This window comes from Pelodiscus sinensis, chromosome 9 (assembly GCF_049634645.1).
Source record: "Pelodiscus sinensis isolate JC-2024 chromosome 9, ASM4963464v1, whole genome shotgun sequence".
NCBI classification, from domain to species: domain Eukaryota; kingdom Metazoa; phylum Chordata; order Testudines; family Trionychidae; genus Pelodiscus; species Pelodiscus sinensis.
This window is the reverse complement of record NC_134719.1, coordinates 15,896,739-15,921,476: the sequence shown is the minus strand read 5'-3', so window position 1 is coordinate 15,921,476 and position 24,738 is coordinate 15,896,739. Positions and strand designations below refer to the sequence as shown.

Here is a 24,738-nt window from a genome sequence, read left to right as displayed (position 1 = left end):
GTCCCATATGAAGAGAGGCTAAAGAGACTGGGACTTCTCAGCTTAGAAAAGAGGAGACTGAGGGGGGATATGATAGAGGTCTATAAAAGCACGAGTGGTGTGGAGAGGGTGCATAAAGAAAAGTTCTTCATTAGTTCCCATAATAGAAGGACTAGAGGACACCAAATGAAATGAATGGGTAACAGGCTTCAAACTAACAACAGAAAGTTCTTCTTCACAAACCAAATAGTCAACCTGTGGAACTCCTTGCTGCAGCAGGCTGTGAAGGCTAGAACTGTAACAGAGTTTAAAGAGAAGTGAGATAAAGTCATGGAGGTTGGGTCCATGGAGTGCTATTAGCCAGGGGGTAGGAATGGTGTCCCTGGCCTCTGTTTGTGGAAGGCTGGAGATGGATGGCACGAGACAAATGGCTTGGTCATTGTCTTCAGTCCATCCTCTCCAGGGTATCTAGTGTTGGCCGCTGTCGGCAGACAGGCTACTGGGCTAGATGGACCTTTGGTCTGACCCAGTACGGCCATTCTAAGCTCAGGGCTCAGGGTCGGAGGTCTCAGTGGACCACCTTGATTTTCATGCCAATCTGCACCTGGGTGGCCAGGCTGGCAGCTATCCTGCCCTAGACGGCCACTTTCCTGTGCCTAGTGTGGAGGTCGTGGATGAGGTCCACGATGTTTGCACTAGACCAGGCGGGTGCCCACCTCTTGCGGACCTGGGCATGCTCCCAGGAGCCGCCAGCCTGGTCCTGGGAAGAGGCGGAGGGCTGGGTGGCAGCAGGTGGCCAGCTCGAGCCGTGCCAGTTGCAGGGGCTGCTGGCTGGGTGCTGGAAGGCTTGCACCTGGCACGGGCACCATAGCCAGACCGTGCCCCTTTAAGGGCTCCGGGGCCGGGAGGAGGGCAGAAGAGTTTCACTGGTGGTGCCCAGAGTGGCCACCAGGGAAAGCTGGGGAGGGCTAGCCTCCCACTAGTTCGAATTAAGTGGCTACACAGCTCTTAATTTGAACTAGTTAATTCGAACTAGGCGTTAGTCCTCGTAGAATGAGGTTTACCTAGTTCGAATTAAGCACACCACTAGTTCGAATTAAGTTCGAACTAGCGGTTTGCATGTGTAGCGCCTATCAAAGTTAATTCGAACTAACGTCTGTTAGTTCGAATTAACTTTGTAGTGTAGACATACCCTCACAGATCAAAACCATCCATGGTCTTATTATCACAAACTATGAGATGGATAAAGATAAAAATGCAGATTATTTAGACCTGTGACTTTAGCTATTGCATCTTAATATTTTAAATGGACTTTTATGATTACACGAAAACGTTCAAAGTCAACATTGCTTCTGAACACTTCATTTCTCTATACAGGCAGTCCCCGGGTTACGTACAAGATAGGGACTGTAGGTTTGTTCTTAAGTTGAATCTGTATGTTAGTCGGAACTGGCATCCAGATTCAGCCGCTGCTGAAACTGATCAGTTTCAACAGTGGCTGAATCTGGACACCAGTACCGACTTACATACAGATTCAACTTAAGAACCCCACGCATCCCCAAGTCAGCTGCTGCTGAAACTAATCAGCAGCTGATTCCAGGAAGCCCGGGGCAGAGCAACTCTGCCTCGGGCTTCCTGTAGTCAGCGCTGGTCAGTTTCAGCAGTGGCTGACTTGGGGACGCCTGGGGCAGAGCAGCTCGGGTGCTGCTGGGTTGGTCCAGTAGCGCGTCCGCTCCTCGGCGCTACTGGACCAAGCCAGCAGCACCCCAGCTGCTCTGCCCCAGGCGTCCTGATTCAGCCGCTGCTCAAAACTGATCAGCAGCGGCTGAATCAGGACTCCTGGGTCAGAGCAGCTGGGGTGCTGCCGGGTTGGTCCAGTAGCGCTAAAGAGCGGTGCTGCGGGATCAACCGGCAGCGCCCCACCTGCTCTACCACAGGCCCCGGGCTTGCTCCGCGTCTCCCTGGTCTGCTGGGGGGAGGGGGGGCACTAGCTGCGTCCCCCCCCCCCCAGCAGACCAGGGAGATGCGGAGTAAAGTGGCGGAGGACCCGGGCCGGACCCGCGGCGCTTCCAGCTGATCTGGAAGCGCCACGGGTCCGGCCCCGGCTCCTCCGCCGCTTTGCTCAGCGTCTCCCTGGTCTGCAGACTTTTAAATAGCTATGATTTACCTTTAATCCCATGTAAGTACAGCCTTTTTATTAATTAAATAGTATGTTAAATGGTTATACAGGCAGTCCCCGAGTTACGCGGATCCTACTTATGTCGGATCCGCAGTTACGAACAGGGATTTTCTCGCCTCGGAGGACTGGAGCGGCGGGACGCCTGGTCCCGCCTCCCGCCTCCTCCGGGGCGAGAAAAGCTGCTCCCCGTCTCCCTGGTCTGCTGGGGGAGCCAGCAGACCAGGGAGACGCGGAGCAAAGCGGCGGAGGACCCGGGGCTGGACCCGCGGCACTTCCAGCTGATCTAGCTGATCTAGACATAAGTCGGATCCGCGTAACTCGGGGACTGCCTGTATAACCATTTAGCATACTATTTAATTAATAAAAAGGCTGTACTTACATGGGATTAAAGGTAAATCATAGCTATTTAAAAGTCTCATTTACACAGAGATATCCTGGCAAGTCATATGATTTCTTCACCATTTAGGGGTAAAGAGTTTATTCACTATTTCAAAGACAGAAGTTACAGCAATTTGAACATGTGCAGTACATCAAATTGTGAACATGGATGTATTGTCATACAGGTCAAGAGTGCTCACAGGAAACTGTAATGGATTGGTATTCAGTAGTACTTGCAAAGTTTGAACCAGCTCACACCTTAATAGTTTATCTTTAAAAAAAATCAAAGGATGGCAATAGCCATCTTCAACGACATAGTAAAGAAGGAATTTATTCCTGACTGACAGCTGGTGTCTTCTTTTTTTGACAAACTAAGTTCCAAACTATGCCCTATACAATAAGATATTCCACAGAGATTTCAACAACCTACACCCCACCATCAACCTCAGCCTGGACCATTCTACACGAGAGATCCACTTCCTGGACACCACCGTACAAATCAACAATGGAAAATTAGACACCACTCTCTACAGAAAACCCACCGACTCATACAGTTACCTACATGCATCCAGCTCCCATCCAGAACACACCACACGATCCATCGTCTATAGCCAAGCCCTTCGATACAACCGCATCTGCTCTAACCCCACTGACAGAGACCAGAAGCTTCAGGATCTCTACCAAGCATTTATAAATCTCAACTACCCACCCAGAGAAATAAAAAAGCAAATTGAAAGAGCCAGACGAATACCTAGAAACCATCTACTTCAAGACAGACCCAAGAAAACCAACAATAGAACACCACTTGTCATCACCTACAACCCCCAACTTAAACCTGTCCAACACATTATCAATAAACTACAGCCTATATTGGAACAGGATACCATACTCAAAGAGGCTCTGGGAGACAGACCCATAGTCTCCTATAGACAACCACCTAACCTCAAGATGATTCTTACCAACCACCACAGGACATACCACACTAATACCAACCCTGGTACCTTCCCTTGCAACAAACCCCGTTGCCAGCTTTGTCCACATATTCATTCTGCTGATACCATTATTGGACCTAACCAAGTGAGTTATAAGATCAAGAACACATATTCCTGCGCATCCAGAAATATAATCTATGCTATCATGTGCCGAAAGTGTCCGTCTGCTATGTACATTGGACAAACATCTCAGACACTTCGCCAAAGGATTAATGCCCACAAAACAGATATCAGACAAGATCACAAAGAGAAAACAGTTTCTTGCCACTTTAACCAGAAAGGACACTCTCTAAATGACTTAGCCACCTGCATTCTGCTACAAAGACCTTTTACATCTGCACTTGAAAGGGAATCCTCTGAACTGTCATTCATGTTAAAATTCGATACTTGCCAACAAGGACTTAACAAGACTTTGAACTTTCTCACCCATTACCAAGACAGTTTCCCCAATTATCACCTGTAATACCATTAACTCACAAACATCCCACTCTCCCTACCTTTAATATCAGCGATTCACAGACACTTACCTTCCTTCCTCCCCCTTCCCACTCCCCCGCATCCCTCTTCTGTTCTGCAATGTGATTTGTCCTTTCCATATTTGTTCATTTTTTTAAATTGTATCCTTTGGTATATATGGTTGTGACTACTTTCTTCCACTATTTGATCTGAGGAAGTGGGTCTGGCCCACGAAAGCTCATCATCTAATAAACCATCTTGTTAGTCTTTAAAGTGCTACATTGTCCTGCATTTTGCTATACAATAACTATACTATAGATAGAGTAACAGGAGATTTAGCAGTTTATAATGGAAAAAACAAGGAAAAAAGGGGAAAAAACAAGCAAACTTTTTTTAAAAAGTCCCACTTCTCTGATGCAGAAGAGCCTGCTAGGTGAAATCCAACACATTTTTCTGAGTTGCCAGACCTCCAAAACTGTGGAGTGGGAGAGAGGAGCTCCCCGGAAGGATATGAAAGTTTCCATGCAGAGGAGATAAGAGCATAGCAAGTGTAATAAAAAAGGAGCCGCACACTAAACGGACAAGGGAATGCTAGGGAATCCAAGGTTTATGGCAGTGGAATAGATCCTGAGAGAAAAGGATTTTTGATAGTGAATGCTGCTGATTATCTCTGAAGAGAACAATTTATGTGAATTTTTTTCCCCATGATAGTATCATACACAGATCATAGTAAAGAGAATGCAGAGTATTTCTGAATAAATATTCTGAACTTAGTAGAAGACAGCATCATACCCTGGGCATGATAAGAAGTTTTATCTTTCATCCTATGATGAAGTTTGCTGGAGCCGGACTGTAGGAATAAAATTGTATACACTTCTGTGTAAGCACGCCTACTGTATTTTTCTCTGAACCCCCTGTGATTCCTGAGAAAGTTCAGTTTCATAAAGGAAATTAAAAAGAGATGGGGTGGGGGAAAAATAGTTTTACAATTTGTTGCCACCTTAAAAACATTAGGTGAAGTCCTGGCCCTGTCAAAGACCTTCGGAGTTTTGTCACTGATGACTTGATAAGTGTTTCTTGTATTGTCTCACTACATAGACCAGAGCTTATTACACTATGTCAGCCTGGTCTCAGACATTAAATGACAATGGCAACAGCGGTTTCTCCTGAAAGTGCTATAAGGGACTCATGAAGGTTGAATGCATCCATATGAGCAAGGTAACACCTAAAATTTAAAGCAAACTGTCAGGGAGGTATGTGTGTGTGGGTGATCCCAATAGGTAAGATAAGATCAGCAAGAGTCACTGGAATTTTGCTCTACTCTGCTCCACTGCATTTTGCCCTGTAGATGTTACATATTTTATTTGAGAATCTGTTTAAACTTCACATGTAACAGGACATCACCCCCCTCCCCAGTCCAGTTGCCATCAACTTCCTTTTTTCTATTCTCCTAATGTGAATAAAAGCCACCGGCATGGTCAGGGCCTGAATTAACAAAGCTGCAGTGAAGGAAAGTTTCTGGGTTCCTTGAGGGAAAACTTGTGTAAATACTGGCTGCTGGTCAGGCTTCTACATCACAGAAGATGGATGCAGTTAGGCTTCATCAAGTTGTAGCACAGAAGGCTGCAAAACTGCCCATACAGACACATGGGAAAGAACTGTTTACAGTAATTTTTCAAAGTAGCTTATATAGGACCTTTAAAAGGAAACACTTTGCCTTTTGACCAAGGGGTTGCTAAGGTTTGGAACAGGACAGATTAATTTTTATCATTAGACACTATGGGTATGTCTACACTACCCTCCTAGTTTGAACTAGGAGGGTAATGTAGGCATACCGCACTTGCAAATGAAGCCCGGGATTTGAATTTCCCGGGCTTCATTTGCATAAGCGGGGAGCCGCCATTTTTAAAACCCCGCTGGTTCGAACCCCGTGCAGAGCGGCTACACGGGGCACGAACTAGGTAGTTCGAACTAGGCTTCCTAGGCTTCCTAGTTCGAACTACCTAGTTCGTGCCCCGTGTAGCCACGCTGCACGGGGTTCGAACCAGCGGGGTTTAAAAAATGGCGGCTCCCCGCTTATGCAAATGAAGCCCGGGAAATTCAAATCCCGGGCTTCATTTGCAAGTGCGGTATGCCTACATTACCCCGCTAGTTCGAACTAGCGGGGTAGTGTAGACATACCCTATGGTAGATAGGAATATGAAGCCCCAGAGGAGTGTTGCAAAATATGGAGCTACAAGACATGCATACACTGTTTTGGACTTTTTTATTGGAATATGCAGATCTGGGAGCAACTTTAGGCTAGCTGACTTTGCCACCTTTCAGATTTATTTCCTAAAATGTTTCCATTAACCACATCAGAAAGAAGCTTTGACACCTTTTGGTGTTGGCAGGTCTGATGTCTCTGCCATTAAATGCAAATATATTTTGCATTAGTGCTCAACACTGAAATATCCTGAGTCTTGATGCTCAGGGGTTAATAGGTTTCAAACACAATGACTTCATGTGCAAAAGATCATTCTACATTTTTCCTGCATAAAAGTGGTGTAATCTGTGCTGAAGTGGTCTAAATTTATATCCAGGTTAGGGTGGGGTTTTTTGTTTTTAACAGGAACCTGGCTTCAGATTTTGCAAAATAGTACAAGACAGACAACACTAAGGGTACATCTACATTGCGCGGCAATTTCGGGATACCAGAGGCATCCTGAAATAGCTACCCCATGTCTTAACAAGCTGCTCGTTATTTCAAAATATTTCAGCATCCCTGTAACACTTGTTACATGCTAGCAGACATGCTCAAAAGCACTGCAGTTAGGCTTCTTGAAATTCTTTTGTGATGTTGCATCAAAAAGCCATGACAGCAAGAAGTCATGTCACAACATAAACATGGTGATTGCAACATCACATTCTGATTATTTTGGGCCTTGCTGTGATTCCCCTTCATGATTTGGCTCTTCAGATCTTTGTGATTCAGTGCAAACATACACAATGTTTCTTCACTGTTGTTAGTGGAAGTTATACACACAAATGCCATGTATCTCGGTGGCAGAAGATTCCTTAAATTTCATGCTTACATATTTTAATGTTCTTTTTAAGTTGGAATTTCCTGATGTTTTAAATTTTGTAATCGTGTTTGTGCCTAACTGGTAAATTTTACTTCATGTAAAAAATTATCAAAAATACAATCCTGTATCATTATGTAATGTATTGATGGCATACTGTCTTTACAGTTGTCAAAATGTACAATTGACATAATAAGAAACCCCTGTAACTTTATTTAAAGCAAAAATTTTAAAAGCGATTGAAGAGTTTTATATAGGAGCACAGAAAGATAATTTTAAGCCTCTTAAAATGGTCTCAACTGTGAAATCAAGTAATGAACACTAGAAAAGGTTCTGTCAGCTGGAATCAAAGCTTAGACCAGTCAGCATTTTTTTCTAAACCTTATTATGGCAAAGTATTTGATTTTTCATCTCTGTCCTCCGTTCATCCCAACAAATAAACCGGCTTGACCTCCACCTGTTACTTAGCAAAGTCTTGCTGTCATCTTTGACTAAACCCTATTCTTTTCCTTCAAAGCCTTCTGAGCCGCTGAGAAGGTGGGAAGATACAGCTGCGCACTGATCCAAGTTGATACCAGTTCATAACCACACAGCATTTCACAGCAGAAATTACAAGCAATGAGAGGAGGAGGGGAAGGTAGTGCCGATGAATTCAGGAAGGGGGCAACCTTTTTCATCATTTTAACTTTGAGATTTTTCATCGAAAGAGGCTCTCTTTTGTGTTATGTTGCAAGCTATAATTCAAGACAAGAAACTTTTCGTTTATTCAACAACAATGAAACTATTGTAGTGCCATTTATGAAGAGTCAAAGATACATGAACCTGTCAGACAGAACAAAAGTGAAGGCTATTTATGCTTCTTTGATATTCCCTAAGATGAACATATTAAATATTTCAAAACATGTATAGCCTTGCAGACTAGAAACAACTCATAGTTATGTAACGTAACATTTGTTAGTAAGAATATGCATTTAGGAACATCTAATAGCATGAGACCTATTCAAGGAAAACTAAGCAACTGTAGTGATATTACATCTGAATAATATTATATCTGAATAATATCTTCACAAAATAGCATAAGAAGATAAATTGGACTTTTCTTGATGATTAATGCTACATCCAACAAAGGAGACAGTGTCTGCTAATTACTTCAAATACTTATCTTCTAGGGATTAGCAAGGTATTTCTGCTCAGTGTCACTCTTCATGACAATGTAATGATAGATCTGTTTACTTATGAGTACAATTAGTAAAAAAGATACTGTTTTCTTAACTGCCCTCATATCATGAAAATATTTCATTAACACACTGTAGCTTATCTAATACTCTAAGCAACATAGAATACTATGCAGAATATCTCCCTGTTAAAAGAGAGTACAGCTTTTAAAATTTTCATTCTACTCACCCATTCTAATTTGGCCAAAAGAAATAAATATAATCTCATCCTGTGTGTTTCCTTTTCATTTCAACACAGGTTTGGAACTTTTCATATCTAACAGAAGCGTTCAAATTGTTTTGTTTTTACTGAAAACTATATACAGCCATCTCTCAAATCTTTCAAATACAGAGAGTCACGTAGTTGACTCTTGATACTCATACTACTAAGCCAACATGCAAGAAAACACAATTTCTAGAAGAACATAAATAGCGAGAAAGGCTTATATAATAGACAATATAATCTTACAAACAAGAAAGAACCATGATGCAAAATTCTACTAATACATAATAACTAACTGGTATTCACTAAAATAGGGTCTCAGCATTCTTGGGAACACAGGGTATTGAAATGAATGGACAAGAAAATAAAGTCAGTAACATATGGTACTGATCATTCTAAAAACAGAACAAGCTAGCCTATAACTGTATATCTGTCAAAGCACCTCAAATCTTTAAATATGATGACATCAAAAGAATGGACTTAGAGCCTACAGTGCTTCTAATCTACTCACGTCTTTTGAGTAGATTTCACTTTCTAAGCAAAATCACAAAGTTGAAAACCACATAATCATGAAGAGTTGTCAATACTATTAAAAAAACTAACATCAAACTGAAACATGACCAGTTCCTGAGTTTAGTGTCCTCTGAAATTCTTATTCCTATTTATAAAAGTGAACAATGGGACACTAGTTTATTTAGAAATAAGAAGATAAATATAGAGGCCATTTTGTTACAGCCCCTTCCACACAAAATGGCAGCAAGCATGTACTAAATACTGCCTTGCATCAGACAGCTCAACATAGCATACAGTAGGAGTAAACAATACTTTTTTCTAATCGGTTATAAGTGACTGTTGCCTGCTCTAGTGAGTGAACAACAGTGCAGCACACTGCCGTATTTGGCACTCCAGATTAGTAATAGATTTAGGATTCCTAGAGCTATGAGAGCATGTGATATGCCTGCAATTGTCTAGATACAAATTTGACACACAATATCCTTCTATCAATGTCATTTTCCACAGTAGATAGCAGATTATCAACAGCTTTGTGATATTCCAGGTGTCAAAGAAGAATTAAAACTGGAACAATTATACAAACAAAGGGACAAAAGATGGGATACATGTTTGTGAGCGCTGCATATCAATTTAATATGTGCAGTTTGACAATGCAAATGTCCTCAAAGGAGGCAGCAAGATCTGTGCCCAAACATATATACACCATAGTAAAAAAGATGGCAGAAAACAGAAGCAGTAGGAGTCCCACCTAGGACACATGTAGTAGACACAGCAGCCCAGTGAAATGATCTACTAGCTGGGGAGAATTTTGGAAGCACCTGAGACAGGGTAGGACCCTAAACAAGCCAGATGGTACTTTCAGCTGGCAGCAGAAAGTAGGATACAACCAAAAACATTACAGCATTTCCCCAAGAGTCTGGCAAATCAATTCTTAACCATATTTAAAGTGATGCAGTCAACCTAAAAAAATCACATCACATTTTTTTAACCTACTAGTTTTTACAAGTAATCCACCAAAGATTACAGCAGCCGAAAGAGACAAGAGAAAAATATTTTCTCAATCTTTTCAGTGTATTTACTTTGTGTATTAAAACACTTTGCATACAGTCAATATCATTCTAAAGACTATATACTGATTACTAAAAACTACTTTAAATTCCGAACCCCCTGTAACCTCTCCCCCCAGTAATTAGATTCAAGATGATGGGTTTCTTTTGACAGGCCAAGCAACTAATTTAAAACTTTGCATGAAGTTCAGCGCTTGGTTGAGAACTTGCACAAGAAGTATCAGCTGAAATTTTTGAAAAATAGTTTTTTTTAAATTCTCAAATACCAAACACGCAGGATGGCAGAACCCATGACTCTGCACAAAAAAAGCAGAATGCTTCTAATGAGTCACCTTGATGTCTAATTTCTGAACTGTGTATTGAGGTTCAGAAGTACTTTCACTGAGTCATAGGAAGTTTAGGTCAAGTGTGTCCAATTAGTTCTCAATCTAAAAGTCTGTGGTGTGTCTCTGAAGGGAAAACTAAAGACAGAGAAGGCATGGGGTGACCAATCACTACCACAAACCTACCACATGCACATCTAACAAATGAAACAGCCATTTTCAGGTTAAGGTTTAAGATTATGTTTGTAGTTTGTCTGTTGTTCTTTAACAACATGGTTTAATTTGGACAATATCTAAAATACCTCTCTTCTGTTCAGAGCCGAGTAATGCATTAATGATATGGTTGCAATCTGCTATAGACAAATGTGCACCTAAAACAGAACAGGATGTTTTATATGGCCTATAAATAAAAGGTAATGTATACATATATAGTTTCTTTAAAAAAAAATCATTGGCTGCAAGAATGCCTTACTTTTAAAATAAAATGTTATACCTCCCCAGATTGCTTTCCATTAGTCAAATATAAAGCCTCACCTGGACCCCTCACTCACACGAATAGTCCCACTGATTTCAGTGATGCTATTCTTGTCAGTAAGGTTGCAGGTTGAGTCTGACCTGGGTGGATTTCCAGTGTTCTGGTATGTGTGTACGGGAACTGAAGGTGGTGTGCATGTATCTGAGGGAAGAAAATAGCTTTTAATTTGTTAAATAATTAGTTTTTGAACCACAAGGGCCCCCTATGCATAGGTGGCAACTTATATGGGGCCATGGGGCCCAGGCACCAGGAATATTCCTGGTCTGGGGTCCTGCTCCACCAAAGTTTGGGCCTACTGTCCCCACGTTTCCCTCCTCCCTGGTGGAAATACAGGAGAATGGCTGAAGAGGAGACTGGGCATTGTGGGGCTTATATAAATGCAGAAGCTTAATCCCTCTGGTAGGGGTGCAATGGTATCTAGCTGCTACTACAGCCAGTATAGGATTGCAAAGCAGCTGTGCAGCTACTCCACACCAAGCTGCCTGGTTGATAGAAAGGATTCATTCCTTTCCTATTGCTCTTAAATCATCACGGGTAAAGCCCTTCAACCAGGTGCATTAGGCAACATTTAGGGCTATAGGTAAATATGTATGTCATGATTTGAGCATATATTAATGAGCATACATGCAGTGACAGCTAAAGAAAAGAAAAAGAGCAGCAGTTACCTGGACTGATTAAATAAAACAGGGTTCATTTCATATGTAAACAGCAGTTCAGGAACCAACAGAGCTCAGAAAAGAAAAAAAAGGAAGATGCTTCTTCTTCCCATTCTGGTATCATTCTCCCTGTTTCCTTTCCCCCACCTCCTTGCCCATTTTTATTTTGAAAACATGTTTGCTTAAAAAATAAGGCTTGTTTTTCCCCTTCAAAAAAAAGATGACAGTGTGTATATAGCATATAGTAGCTGCACTGTGAGCCATGCAATACAGTGATGGTTGTACTGGTAATGGTAATAAACAGTGCACAAGACAGAACTTCTACAAAAAAAGAAAGGGCATGTGTTACACCTCTCCAACTCTTCCTTGCCTCACACAATATTTACACAGCTGCATTTTGTAAAACGTGTCGTTTCTTTCTCTTTCTTTGGTAATCTATTTACCTAAGATAGCCCCATGTCTGCTTTGTGGTGAGCTTCTTTCACAAATGCCTTCACTGATGCAAAAGGAAGGTCAAGAAACCTACCGAAGGATCCCACAGTAATTTGTTCTAACCACTAGACCACCTTGTGTTTCTTTCTCCCACATCTGGAAATAAGAATATTCAGTTCGTTTCAGCTCTGCTGTTGTTTTAGTAGCTTCTTTGTCTGAGCATGGGTATCCCCAGGTAACAAACTGTGAATATTTTAGATATATTTTTTATAAAATGCAGCAGGGTACAAAAAATTGAAACTGCATGCACTATGTTGGCAACTAAGCTAACATTTGCCACCTGCCCAAAAATATACCCAAGTTCAGTCCTCACAATCCTTCTATCCCTGAAAAGCCTGAGCAATTAAGTAACAGTACCTCAGGCCCTGATGGGCGTGTATTCCTGAACTCTTTTGGACTAGCATTCCCTTGTAGAATGCCCTCCACCAAAAAATCCTTGCCCCCATCTCTTACCGATTCACAACCCACCTATCAAAGCAAACCACACTATGAAATCCGTCATATTCTGCCCAAGCTGTAGTTTTCAAACATTCTTCAAGTGCAGATACATCGCAGCAGTCCAATTTCAAGTTCACAAAGCAGCAGTGACAAGTTCTGAATCTGCAAGCAATGGCTACTAACGTTTAGCTAAATTCAGATGGAAGAAGGTGGTTTTGCCTAGTGGTGATGCCTTTCAATGCCTCTTCTCAACAGCTTCCTGTTCTGATAAGAAGGAGTCGGAGGGCTGTAAACCACCACACAGTAATGGAATTGCCATCTTGCTGTTGCTCCATCATGCACATCTGTTAAACAGGTGGGGGTGGCAGAATAAAACTTGGCCTTTAAATCTAAACTCTAACTGGGTTCACAGACTGCTGAGGATGGATGAATGACAAAAGTTCTACACCAAAATGGGAGCAAAGGTGAATCTTGTTTTTATTACTGGAAGAGGTAATGATTTAACACTCCTCAAAGCAACACTCTAAACATGCCACTTGCCTGTAGAGCCAGAAGACATCTCAAAACGTCCCGGGCCAATGAGATCTATTGTCCACATGGTGTTGAAGTCATCCAGAAAATACATGAATGACCCATGCATCAGGCCAGTCAAGAACTCAGTTTACACTGGGTTCTAAATCTAATCAGAATAATTCCTACTGTAATTAAACCCCGGGATTTGTACGCAGACTGGCCACTCTCAAATGAATCCATGTTTGAAATGAAGTACCCTATCCTTGGAGTCAGATGTAGAAAGCAGAGCTACAACACTTCACTGATTGACCCTTCTTGGCTCATGCTGAACTGAGTACCTCTCTGAAGTGAATTAACAAAGGGCAGGTAAGTGCTATGAGATGTACAAGATGGACTTTTCCATATCAGAGTATTATCATTAAAACTGGCCAGGGCATACTTAGACTGAATCACAGCAAGGACTTCCTCACAAAAGCTGATGATACTCCTCAGAGGCCTATGAAAACCCAATAATTTAGGACTCTTAAATATGAACACAGGAATACATTTAAAAAAATTACTGCACTGCAAAGGGATGGACTGGATGACCCAACAGCCATAGGGTTTTCCATCTGTAATGGCTATGACTCTGGAGAGAGAATTCCAATTGGATGGAATGCAGTCATAGGATAATGAATGGTCACTTGCTACATACATAGCAGAAGAAAAGCTGAGATGTTGATCCAGTGATAATTCACTATTACAATTACTGTTTATAATAGCAAACAAATTAAACATTTTACCTGATATATGTGATTAAATATATATAGCTGCCCAAAGTTTCAATATTGCCCGGCTTCTTTTTTACTGACTTACTGAGTTCTGGATCTTTTGTTGGCCTCCGACAGTCCCAAACTCTAATTTACCCATTTATCCATAAGAGCCGGTGTGGAAAGGTTTTTTTAAAAACTTGTGTTGTCATATAGTAACTCGCGAATCACGCAGAAGTCCTATTCTGATTGCCTGGCATAGAAACACATACACTTATCTGATAAAACATCTATAAAGTGCTAACATAATCCTGTATCATGTAGCACCTGTGAGTAATAGACTGTGATATCAAAGACTTGGTGCTAAGTACTCCTACAAACACATTAAATTTATGGCAGCAGAAACTGTAGACTGCTGATATGATATTTTTTTTAAAAAAAGCTGATAAGTAGTATTGCTCTTAGAAGTAAAGAAAAATCTTAAATTACTGAAAGTCAGTGGGTATCTTGCATTTTGCTGGGACACTGCTATGCAAACAGCAAGGATAAGGAGGCATTTGGATCCAAACTACAGTATATGAAAGCCAAAACCATTTAGGAAAGAAAAAACTATTTACCTTATGGAAACTAGAGTTCAAGATGTTCCTATGTATTCCATCTTTGGTATGCATGTGCCCCATGCATTCAATATTGGGATCTTTTGGTCAGTGGTGTGTGTTGCGGCCAGGCATGTACCCTGAATGTTGTCATATTCTATACCATGGGCATAAAAGGTGGCATAGGTCCAACAGCTATTCAGAATTCCTTTGCCACTGCAGAATCCCCACTCCAGGATTCCATCGTAGCGGGGAAGGACTCCATCGTGGTGGGGAAGGAGGGCAGGTCATGAAATATAGATGGACAGCACAACTAGAAGAATTCAGTTAAAGAAAAGTAACTTTTCTTTCATGTTTAACTACTTATATATATATTCTACACTTAGGTATTACAAGCAATACCTGGTGTAAAGGTATTTACTTAAATACAGCTTGCAACACAGATCTGAAAAAAAAGGCTTCATACCTTGATGCATCCATGAGGGAATAATGTTTATGTTAAAAAAGTATGTCTGCGATGGAATCTGCAGAAGCTGCCTGAGCCCTAGGGGAATGAGCCCTAAACTGAGTCTGGCGATCTAAACTAGCTACAGCTCCCTGATATTCACTTGGATAGACTCCGTGATATCGCTTCACCTTTTGGTCTGTCAGCAAATGCTACAAATAGCATTGAGAAAACTCCTAGAGGGTTTAGTTATTATTTAAAAGGACCAGTTCTGGGAATATTTAAAGAGCACTTAACTCTTTTAAGGAAAAATACTGGTGAATGAATCATTTGATTGAAATAGAAATTCACAGGTGTCTCAGGCAAAATGTGGGATGAGCATGAGTAATACCTTTTCCTTATGAATTGTAATACAGCGTGTCTATCATGAGATCTTGCATTTCCCCAATTTTCACAGATAGGCGCAACAAGGTACAGACTGATAGGACATCCAATGGGAGGCCAATTAAACTTTCCAAGAGTGCTTTAAGAAGGAGGAGTTTCCTAAGGCCCTTAAGAAATGTAACTACAGTTAGGTGGGGGGAAAAAAATGTAGCTTGAACGGGGGTGGAGCAGGAAGCATAATATGCAGATTTGTCTGCCAGCTGTACTTTCCTAGGCTTATTTAGAAGTCTTAAGAGAGTGCAAATAATCCAAATTAGCAAGAACCTGGGAGTCACTAAATGGTAATTGTTGTTCACACCAAATTCCAAATGTCTTTCACTTAGCAGCCCAAGTTTAGCCTGGTGGAATTCTTCAACTTTGAAAATGATCTGGAAGGCTGAGGAATGTGATCTTTCTGAGTCTAATATGCAACTAATGGGTCAAGCTGCCAGGTAAAGGGAGACAGAATTTGGATGTAAAATATTCCTAATGCCCTGAGATATTAAGTCCAGTAGAATAAAGGTTTTGGTGGATAAACTGATGGCATCAGATTAGGGTACCAAAATTATCTTAGACAACTGCTATCGTGACAATGGTGGCAGTATCCTGTCTAAACTTTCTGAGCACACTGGAAGTCAGAGGAATTGTTAGATACGCTCATTTCATCCCTAACGAAAGTATCCAGCAATGATCTTGGTCTTTCACCTCCTTTAAAGCAGAATTTGAGAAACTTCTTGGCTTTGCCAACTTTGATGGATGATCCTACTTGAGGAAGACACATCTGACAACACAATTCTTGATCATCTACTCATGGTGTAACAAAAATTGTCTGGTCCGAGGGTCCACTGGGAATGTAGGTCTATCTAGGTCTATGGTGCCAAATGAATCAGTTCCATCCCTGAACTGCTTCCCAACATAAAGGAGAAAATGGTCCTGCTGCTGACTTATAAAAAATGTGGTGGACATTGTTCGTCATAATTTGAATGGTCAGTCCTTGGATCACTGGTAGGAATGCAGCACAGGGTAGGGAACTGATTTGAGCTCTAATCTAGTGTAGTTGAATCTCCTCCTGTTCCCATAGACTTTGTGCCTGATGATGGTGCAGATGCCTTCTCCATTCCAGAAGCATCCATCCATAACTAAGGGCTTGGTTGGGATGCACCCTGCACACTTGACTGATGCCTTGCCACTCATTCAGTGATGTGAGAAGGACTAGTAGAGGCAAGTGCATGAGGTGTCTGTTCAGCACATACACCAATTTTAACTAACTCTTCGTTCAACTACAAGGAACACGGAAATAACGTTGGTTTTTGCTTTGGCCATTGTGTCTGAAGTATAAATAAATCACCACACGCCTATTTGTGAAAAGCATTCCAGATGCAACACACTATGGGTATGTCTACACTACCCCCCTAGTTCGAACTAGGGGGGTAATGTATGCATACCGAACTTGCTAAGGAAGCCCGGGATTTGAATTTCCCGGGCTTCATTAGCATAAAGCCGGCTCCGCCATTTTTAAAAGCCGGCTTGTTCGAACCCCGTGCCGCGCGGCTACACGCGGCACGGGCTAGATAGTTCGAACTATGTAGCCATTCCAATCTATCTGTACACCTCATTCCACGAGGCGTACAGATAGTTCGGAATAACTACATAGTTCGAACTATCTAGCCCATGCCGCGTGTAGCCGCGCGGCACGGGGTTCGAACAAGCCGCCTTTTAAAAATGGCGGAGCCGGCTTTATGCTAATGAAGCCCGGGAAATTCAAATCCCGGGCTTCATTAGCAAGTTCGGTATGCATACATTACCCCCCTAGTTCGAACTAGGGGGGTATTGTAGACATACCCTTAGAGAGTGTGCTGTGCTCTGGCCCTTTTCTTGGGCATCTACAGCCCAGAATGCAGTGCAAATGCCATGCTGAGTACCATGCCCAGGGCGTCCCATGCCCAGGGTGCTGCATACAACTTGCTTGTCACAGAGCTGAGAGCCAGTGCCGCTCTTTAAAGTAGGAGGGCTAAGGAAGGGATTGGGGATGGGCAATCCATGTGGTTGGTGGGCTGCATATGGCATAAATCCAATCCTCTAAAGCCATTAGGATGCAGGGGCTACATCCACTATCCCTCCCCCACAGTCTGGAGTTGCAGTCTCAGTTTTGTGCTGCTTTCTGCAAGGTGGGAGCCAGGCTGTTCTGATCTCTAGCCATCGTCTGAATCCACAGTCCACCCTCAAAGGACCCACTCAGAGATCCAACCACAGAAAAACAAGTCAGGATTAGGAACCACAGATAGCACCAACATATAAAGAGTAAACAGAGAGAGGGAAGTTAGCCAGCCATGGCTCACCGTAGGCTAACTCCATCTCCAGTACAAACCCCTTTCAGAGAAGTTAGTTATTTATTGCGTCCTTTGAATCTCCACTTTCTATACAAAAACCTTTAACCATTTACTTTCTCATCTTTGCATCTGTTCTTTTCTTTCTCTGATCCGTACTGTATATTTCTTTCCCTCTCATACGTATTTCATTATCTTTGCCTCCGTCTTTTTTCACTATCATGCTGCCTATATAATATAATAATTCTCTCCTTTTGCCTTTCATTTTTCTTTTTGTGCAGGGTTTTCTTTCTGCCTTCAAATTTCTATCCTCTTACTATCATTCCTTCCTGTTCCCTTGCTTGTGAGCCCCATTCCGAACCTCTGGGAAATTTCCTATTCTTCTTCCCCACACACTCTGCTCCCTCCCCCACCAAAAACCCTCTCCCCACACAAGATCTCTCACACATGCTCTTCCTCTCTCTCTGGCTATCTCTAAACTGCAGGCTTCTTTTGGAGGAACCTTTTTTCAGAAGAAATCTTCTGAAAAAATGTCTTCCAAAAGAGAGTGTCCACACACAAAAGCGCATCGAAAAAGTGATCTGCTTTTTTGAAAGATAGTGTCCACATAGAATGGATGTTATCTCGCATGCAAGCTGTGATTATTATGGATGGAGTGGCCACCAGGGCACTTGTGCTTTTTCCTCTTTCCTCTTTCCTCTTCTTTCGAAAGAACTCCCTCTTCCCTATCCATGCATGCCTTATTCCGAAAGAGCTTTTTTGGAAAAAGGCTTCTTCCTTGTAGAAAGAGGATTACCAATGCCAGAAAATACCCTGTGTTCTTTCAATTTACTTTTGGAAGAACACGATTGCAGTGTAGACGCAAAGCAGGTTTTGTTGGAAAAACGGCCATTTTTCCAACAAAACTCTGTAGTGTAGACATACCCTTTCTCTCTCATGCTTGCATCCCCTGGATCTCTCTCATGCTACTCCCCTTTACTACTTTCTCAAAACAAAGCAAATGCCCAAACACATACAGATCCCCCCAGAATCTGCACACATGTGCAGGCTCCTTCCACTGCAGGGGTGGGGAACCTTTTTTTGGGTCAGGGGCCTATAACCCCCCAAAAAATCAGTAAAGGGCTACACAAGTGAGAAGCAAAAACAAACACACACTCTCATTGATGTGGCCCCTGACTCAGAAGCAGAAAGACACTCCCCACATTTTCCATCACACACCAGAGCCTAGAGGGACCTGGGCTAGTAGATTTTGTGTGCTTCAGCCCTAAGATTGGGTGGTGGGGAGGCTGAAGCATCAGTGTGGGCTCCCCAAAGCTGGTGCAGTGCCCTGAGCCTCGGGGGCTGGACCAGGCAAGTCAGCGGCTGCAACTGGACCCCGGGCCTGTAGTTTCCCACCCCTGTTCTACTCCCAGAACCTTCACAGGGAATAAGAAAAGAAGCTGCCTCTAGACAGGTCTCCTTGTTTAGTCTGGGGCTGTATTATCTTTTATGTGGGATCTCTGGGGAATTGGGTGTGACTGCCGGTGGCTGCTTTCTTTAATATCTGTTTTTCCCCCAAGGGCACATTCAGGGCTATCCAACCTTCCCCTTTCCTCTAGGGCAGGGGTGGGGAACTTGCCTGGAATCAGCGCCCAGGCCTTGGCCCCCCCCCCCCAGCACTGCGGAATCCGCGCTGGCACTCCAGTCCCCCCACTCCATCTGCCGTCTCCCTGCGGAGCTGGCTCACACAAAATCTTCTGACCTGGGACCCCCAAGGGTTTGGTGTGCAAGGAGAATGTGGGGAGTGTCTTTTTCCTTCTGAATTGTGGGCCACATCAGTGAGGGTTTATTTTTTATTTTTTGTTTCTCACTTGTGTGGCCCCCTGACTGATTTTTTTGTGGGTCAGTGGCCCTCAACCGTATAAAGATTCCGCACCTCTGCTCTAGGGAAATAATTAGCATGTGCTGGGGTTCTTCCACATTGGACAGATCATCCAATGGGGCAGATTTTGATGGGATGTAATGTAATAAAATCTTGCTGAATAAATCACTCCTATGCTATTGTCTAGCAACACAGGCTTAACCCTCCACAGTGATGAGTCTCAGTTAATAGTATCAGAAACATTTGTTTTTCACAATAGCAATGAGGTGTACTGGAAACATATTTTACCACTTTATACAGTTTAAGTGCTCTGAGCTTTGATGGGCTACATGGAAAAAAGTTGATGGTTTCATTATTTAAGTTCCTCTTGCATAAGTCAATGAGACAAATTAATCTTTAAAATTGTACATTTTTTCACATGTAATAATCACTTTTGGTTTTAATGTCATTTGCGGGATTAAATAAACAGCAAGGACAATATAGAAAGCAGAAAAGATGTAAATAAAACAGGGCGAGGCTACAGAGCATTCCCCTTACTATTATTTCAGGAGGAAAACTCTGGTGATAAACAAAGTAATAAGAGATTTTAATACCATTTCTATATTTCTCTGTAGGCTATTACTTTTTCTAGGCAGTTGCCCTATTAGAAACTCGTAAAATATTCTTTAGCATTTCAGACAAAAGCATCCAGGTCAAACACCCAGGACCAAATGTTGATTTCAGAGCCACATGTGACTTACTACATATTATATATTAAAACGAAAATTATGACATAAGCTGTTGCTTTATGTTATACTGAGCACTGATGGTGAGTCTTGTTCTGTTGACTGACCGTCATTTGATGGATTTGTAGGACGTGATTATATGGGTTTTTTTGTCCTTTGCTATTTAAAAGTAGCCCCTAGGTACTCTCTTTGTTGGCTTCATTCTCAGAGGTCAGCCTGGTTTATGGATGGTCTGAAACAAACGAAGTGAGAGGGAGATGGCTAGAAAACCAGGGGTGGGAATCTCATGCTAAGACTGACCAGCTGTACTGTAAAGAACTTTTTTTTAAAATTTCCTAAGCTATGGCTGCGCAGGAAGCAAAGATAAAATTATTTTTCTCTACAATAGTATCCTCAACATCTGACGGCAGATTTGTTCTGGGTGACAAAGAGTCTGGTACATCTGGATGGTTTCAATCAGCTCAATAGCTGGTCTGATTCCCTCCCGTTGTGAGGAAATTGTTTACTCTTCTGCAGACAAGGCTGATCAAATTAGGGATGGGCTGTTTGCTTCTATGGTGATTGAGCCAGGTCTTGAGGGAACAAAAGCTTTGTCTTCTCTTCTGGAGTTTCAGCCAGTGATACTCCCTGAGGCACTGGAAGTGGCCCTGAGAACTTTATCCTGAAATCTGCCCCTTCTCCTTCCTTGCTGGGGAAGATCAGCGGGGAAGTGCTGGACTCCTTACTTGTAGATATTGCCAGCACCTCTTTTAGAGGGGACGAGCTGTCTGTTGTTTTGGAGGAAACAGGACAGTAGCCTTTGCTCAGGAAGTCAACATGGGGAGCTGGCAATCTTGCTAATGATCAACAATATCACATCTTCCCTTTCTGGGTAGGATTGTGGGAAGGTTGGGGCAAGACAATTCTCAGAGTGTCTAGATGCCTGTGATCTCCGTGACCCGTGTCAATCTGGGTATAGACCTGGCTATGACACAAAAACTGCCCTGGTGCGTTGGTCAGTGATTGCCTCCTGGTGATGGATGTAAACCAGGATTCTGTGCCAGAATTATTAGTTGTGTCAGCTGCCTTTAATATGGTTGATCTCACAAAGTGCTGCTGACTTGTCTGACCAGGTCAGGTAGGAACAGACCAGGTCACTTTTCAGTGGTTTTGTTCTCTTTCCTCAGCAGGCAGCTGTGGACAATTGCTCCTCTTCCTGAAGACTCCTCTGTGAGATGCTGTAGGGTGGCATTCTGTTATCTCTCTTGTTCAACATGCACAAAAGCCCACTAGGATCATATATAAAGAGGCATGAGGCTGAGTGTGTCAGCATGCCTGTGGCTCCCAAAAGTATGTCTCTATCTTATCCCATTCTGCACTTCAACCCCAATTATCTCGGTGAGCCTGGGACACGAATGGCTGGAGCTCACCACAGATTGTACTGAGGTGATGAAGACGGGTTGGAATATGTTGCTGGAGAACAGGGAGGAGGTAATATCAACCCCTCCCACTGACGGAATGTATGTCTGCCCACAGTTCCATTTCATCCTCCACAGTTGATATCAACCCAGGGGTGACTCTACAGCACATGCTGCGGTGTGGTGCACATGTTACAGCAGTGACCCCAGCTTGCATCAAGCTAGGAGGTTGCAGCCTTTCCTGTCAGACACAGGCCTTGCCACTGTTATCTGTGTTTTTTGTCACCTCAAGATCAGAGTACAGCAATGCACTCTACATGCAGCTGCACCCTAAAGCTATCTGGAGACTGAAGCGGGTGCAGAATGCAGCGGCTTGCTTACTGAATGGGACATTTCACCGGGGACACACGACCAGAGAGATCCAGGATCTGTGCTGGCTGGCCACGTGTCTCCACATTGGTTCTGACCTACAAATCCATACATGTCTTGGAGCTGGCCTACTTGAGCTATTGCTTTTCACTCCATGCTACAATGCCACAGCTGTGGTCAGCAGGAGCACTCAGACTGCACCCAGCTCATTATAAAAGAGAGAAGGGGGCTGTTGGCAGGATGTTCTGTCAGCTCTGAGGCTCTGAAACTTGCTCCTTCCCCTCTGGTCTGAAATAACTAAATTTGGTGGCTTTCCAGGCATACTGCGAAAGACATCTGTTTGATGTGCTTCTGGAGAAGGCTGTGGATATGCTTCCGAGATGATGAAGGTTCCAGCCAAATTCCTGTAGGACTGATTTTAATGGTGCTGAGGTATAATATAATTGTATGTACTGTATCATTAATTATGTTAGGGTGCCTACGCCCTTGGTTAGACGTCTTTATTATTTTAAATCTAAATAAATCTGTCTATAAAACATATAAAACACAAAGGACTAACTCATTAGGACCATATTACTGTACTGATGACCTGGTAAAATGTTGGGAGGTGGACAACAAAAACACTTTATTGGTATTCAATACATAAATATCAGTAATAATGAGCAATAAAATCCCCATCCGGAACAGAGATCTGTGATCTTATTTTGCCTACTATGTGCCATCATACTGGGAAAATATTTTCATTACTCTTAACAACCCATTAAGTAAACAACACAACCCAAGGAAAGTTCACCAGGAAAAGTCTCAACTTCCCCTTTAAAGTTCTTCACACCAACATCCAATGATACATATTTCAGCATAGAGTCTCCAATCAGACTTCATTATGTATGAATACAACAGCAGTTCTTACCAAGTCTTATTCCTGGGGGAATTCTGCACCATTGCACAACAGAAAATTTTGCAGAAATTAATATTGTGCATTCACAATTTCCTGTCCCTCACAGAAATGGGCTGACGTGCTACGCTAGCCATCATTAGGGGTTCTATAGTTCATAACCAGTCTCTGGATCCAGCAGAGCCCAGCTTGCACATGTTGGAAGGCACTGCTGGGGTAGGAGGAGTGAGCTAGAGAGTTCCTGCAGCTGCAGTACCCTGCATGCCCAGAGGAGAGGGTGGCATGCAGGAAACTGCAAAACTGGGGCCGAGTATTAGGCTGTTTCTTTCTCTGGATCCCTGGGCTGGGGATGGGGGATGGGCATCTGGGTCAGGGGGCTCCTGGGGCTGGGTTCTGGGGGAGAGGGGATGTGGGTATTTGGGCTGGGAAGACCCGGAGACTGGGCGTGGAGGGAGGTTTGTGGGTGTTTTGCCCTCTGGCTGGGCTGGAAAACAGGAACTGGGTTATCACATGGGTTTCTTTTAACACTTTACTCTTGGGGAAAATTTAGTCAGTCTGCATTGCTACAGATATACTTGCTGACTGGTATTTTGAAATAAATTTCCAAAATAACTGCAACTAACTCAATTATGTAGTTGGTATCATGAGCTTTCGTGGGCACAACTCACTTGCTGTGTCTATGAAAGCTCATGATACCATCTACATATTTTTTTAGTCTCTAAGGTGCTCTCAGACTAACTTGGCTACCCCTCTCAATCAATTGTGTAGTGTTATTTTGACAAATAAAATGTGCAGATATTTGCAAAATTTTAAATTATTGTGCACAGAATTTTTTTTTTTTGGGTGCAGAATGCTCCCAGGAGTAAAGACCCTTAAATCCCACTGCAGAGTAGGGATGTTAGCGACTAGCCGCTCCCCACCCCTTGCTGCCTCTATCAGAGGCAGTGGGGGGTGGATAGTGGATGATGCTGGGAAGCTGCCTCTGTCTGCAAAGGGCCCAGAGGCAGGTGCAGAAGCAGTCTTTGTTCACCGCAGCCATAGTGTCTGCCACGAACAGGAGCTGCTGGACTCAGTGTGATCACTGGACCTCTGATTGCTGAGCCTAGTGGCTCTTACTGCTTTTAAAATACAGAGTGGCAGCACGGGTGGGTCTGGAGCCGGCTCCTGGAACTACCTCTAGTGTGGCGTTTATATCAACTAATCATATAATCGATACAAATTGTATCGACTATATGATTAGCCAAATAATCACATTTTAACATCCTTACTGAGTAAACAAATGTATAGCTTTTCAAAGGTCTTTCCATCTTACAGAGGTATGTTTAAAATAATACACATTATGGCATTTTGCAACTGAATGAAATGTGGTTTACAGCTGTATTTTGCCTAGCTGTTATCAATGATATTCCATGATTGGATATGAACAATTTGTCAGAGAAGGAGAGCATATCTTTTGCTGCATTATTTAAATACTTCAGATGCTTGGCCCGAATACAGAAGTGACACACTACGAAAACATTTGCAGCTGCAGGAGCAACCAAACTATTGCAATATTTTCATTAGACTGACCACTTCAGCACAAATCAGAGGGGATTTTTTTATAGCTTTTCTATACAGTATTTTCTTATAATAGTGAAACTGAAAAACTGGAGAGAATTTTCTAAGACTCTTGAAAGCCCTGGCTTACCTGGCTCCACTTCATGCCATCCACTTGACTGACTGCCACTTCCTGGAGAGCGCCCTTGGCTTGTATAAAATGGCTCTTCACCAGGACTATCCATTTCATCCTCCACAGATTTGAGGCGTTTTGTAGAGCTGAAACAGTAAAACATACAATACAGTATATGCTGAAAGGAAACAAAGGTATTTCTCTATTGGTATATTTCTCAGTAGCATGAGAAGAGACCAACTGGGTTAAGTTTAGTGACACG

At 42.6% G+C, this 24,738-nt stretch overlaps 1 protein-coding gene across 13 annotated transcripts in view; it reads right to left on the bottom strand.

Annotated features, from left to right (window-relative positions):
• The window catches only part of NFIA (nuclear factor I A), a 502,526-nt gene that overhangs the window by 79,308 nt on the left and 398,480 nt on the right, over positions 1–24,738 (bottom strand). For all 13 annotated transcript variants that reach the window (XM_006132338.4, XM_006132341.4, XM_075936113.1 and 10 more), the window contains exon 6: positions 24,495–24,622. In XM_006132338.4, coding sequence (XP_006132400.2) covers positions 24,495–24,622 — 128 coding nt within the window. The remainder of the gene's footprint in view (positions 1–24,494; positions 24,623–24,738) is intronic.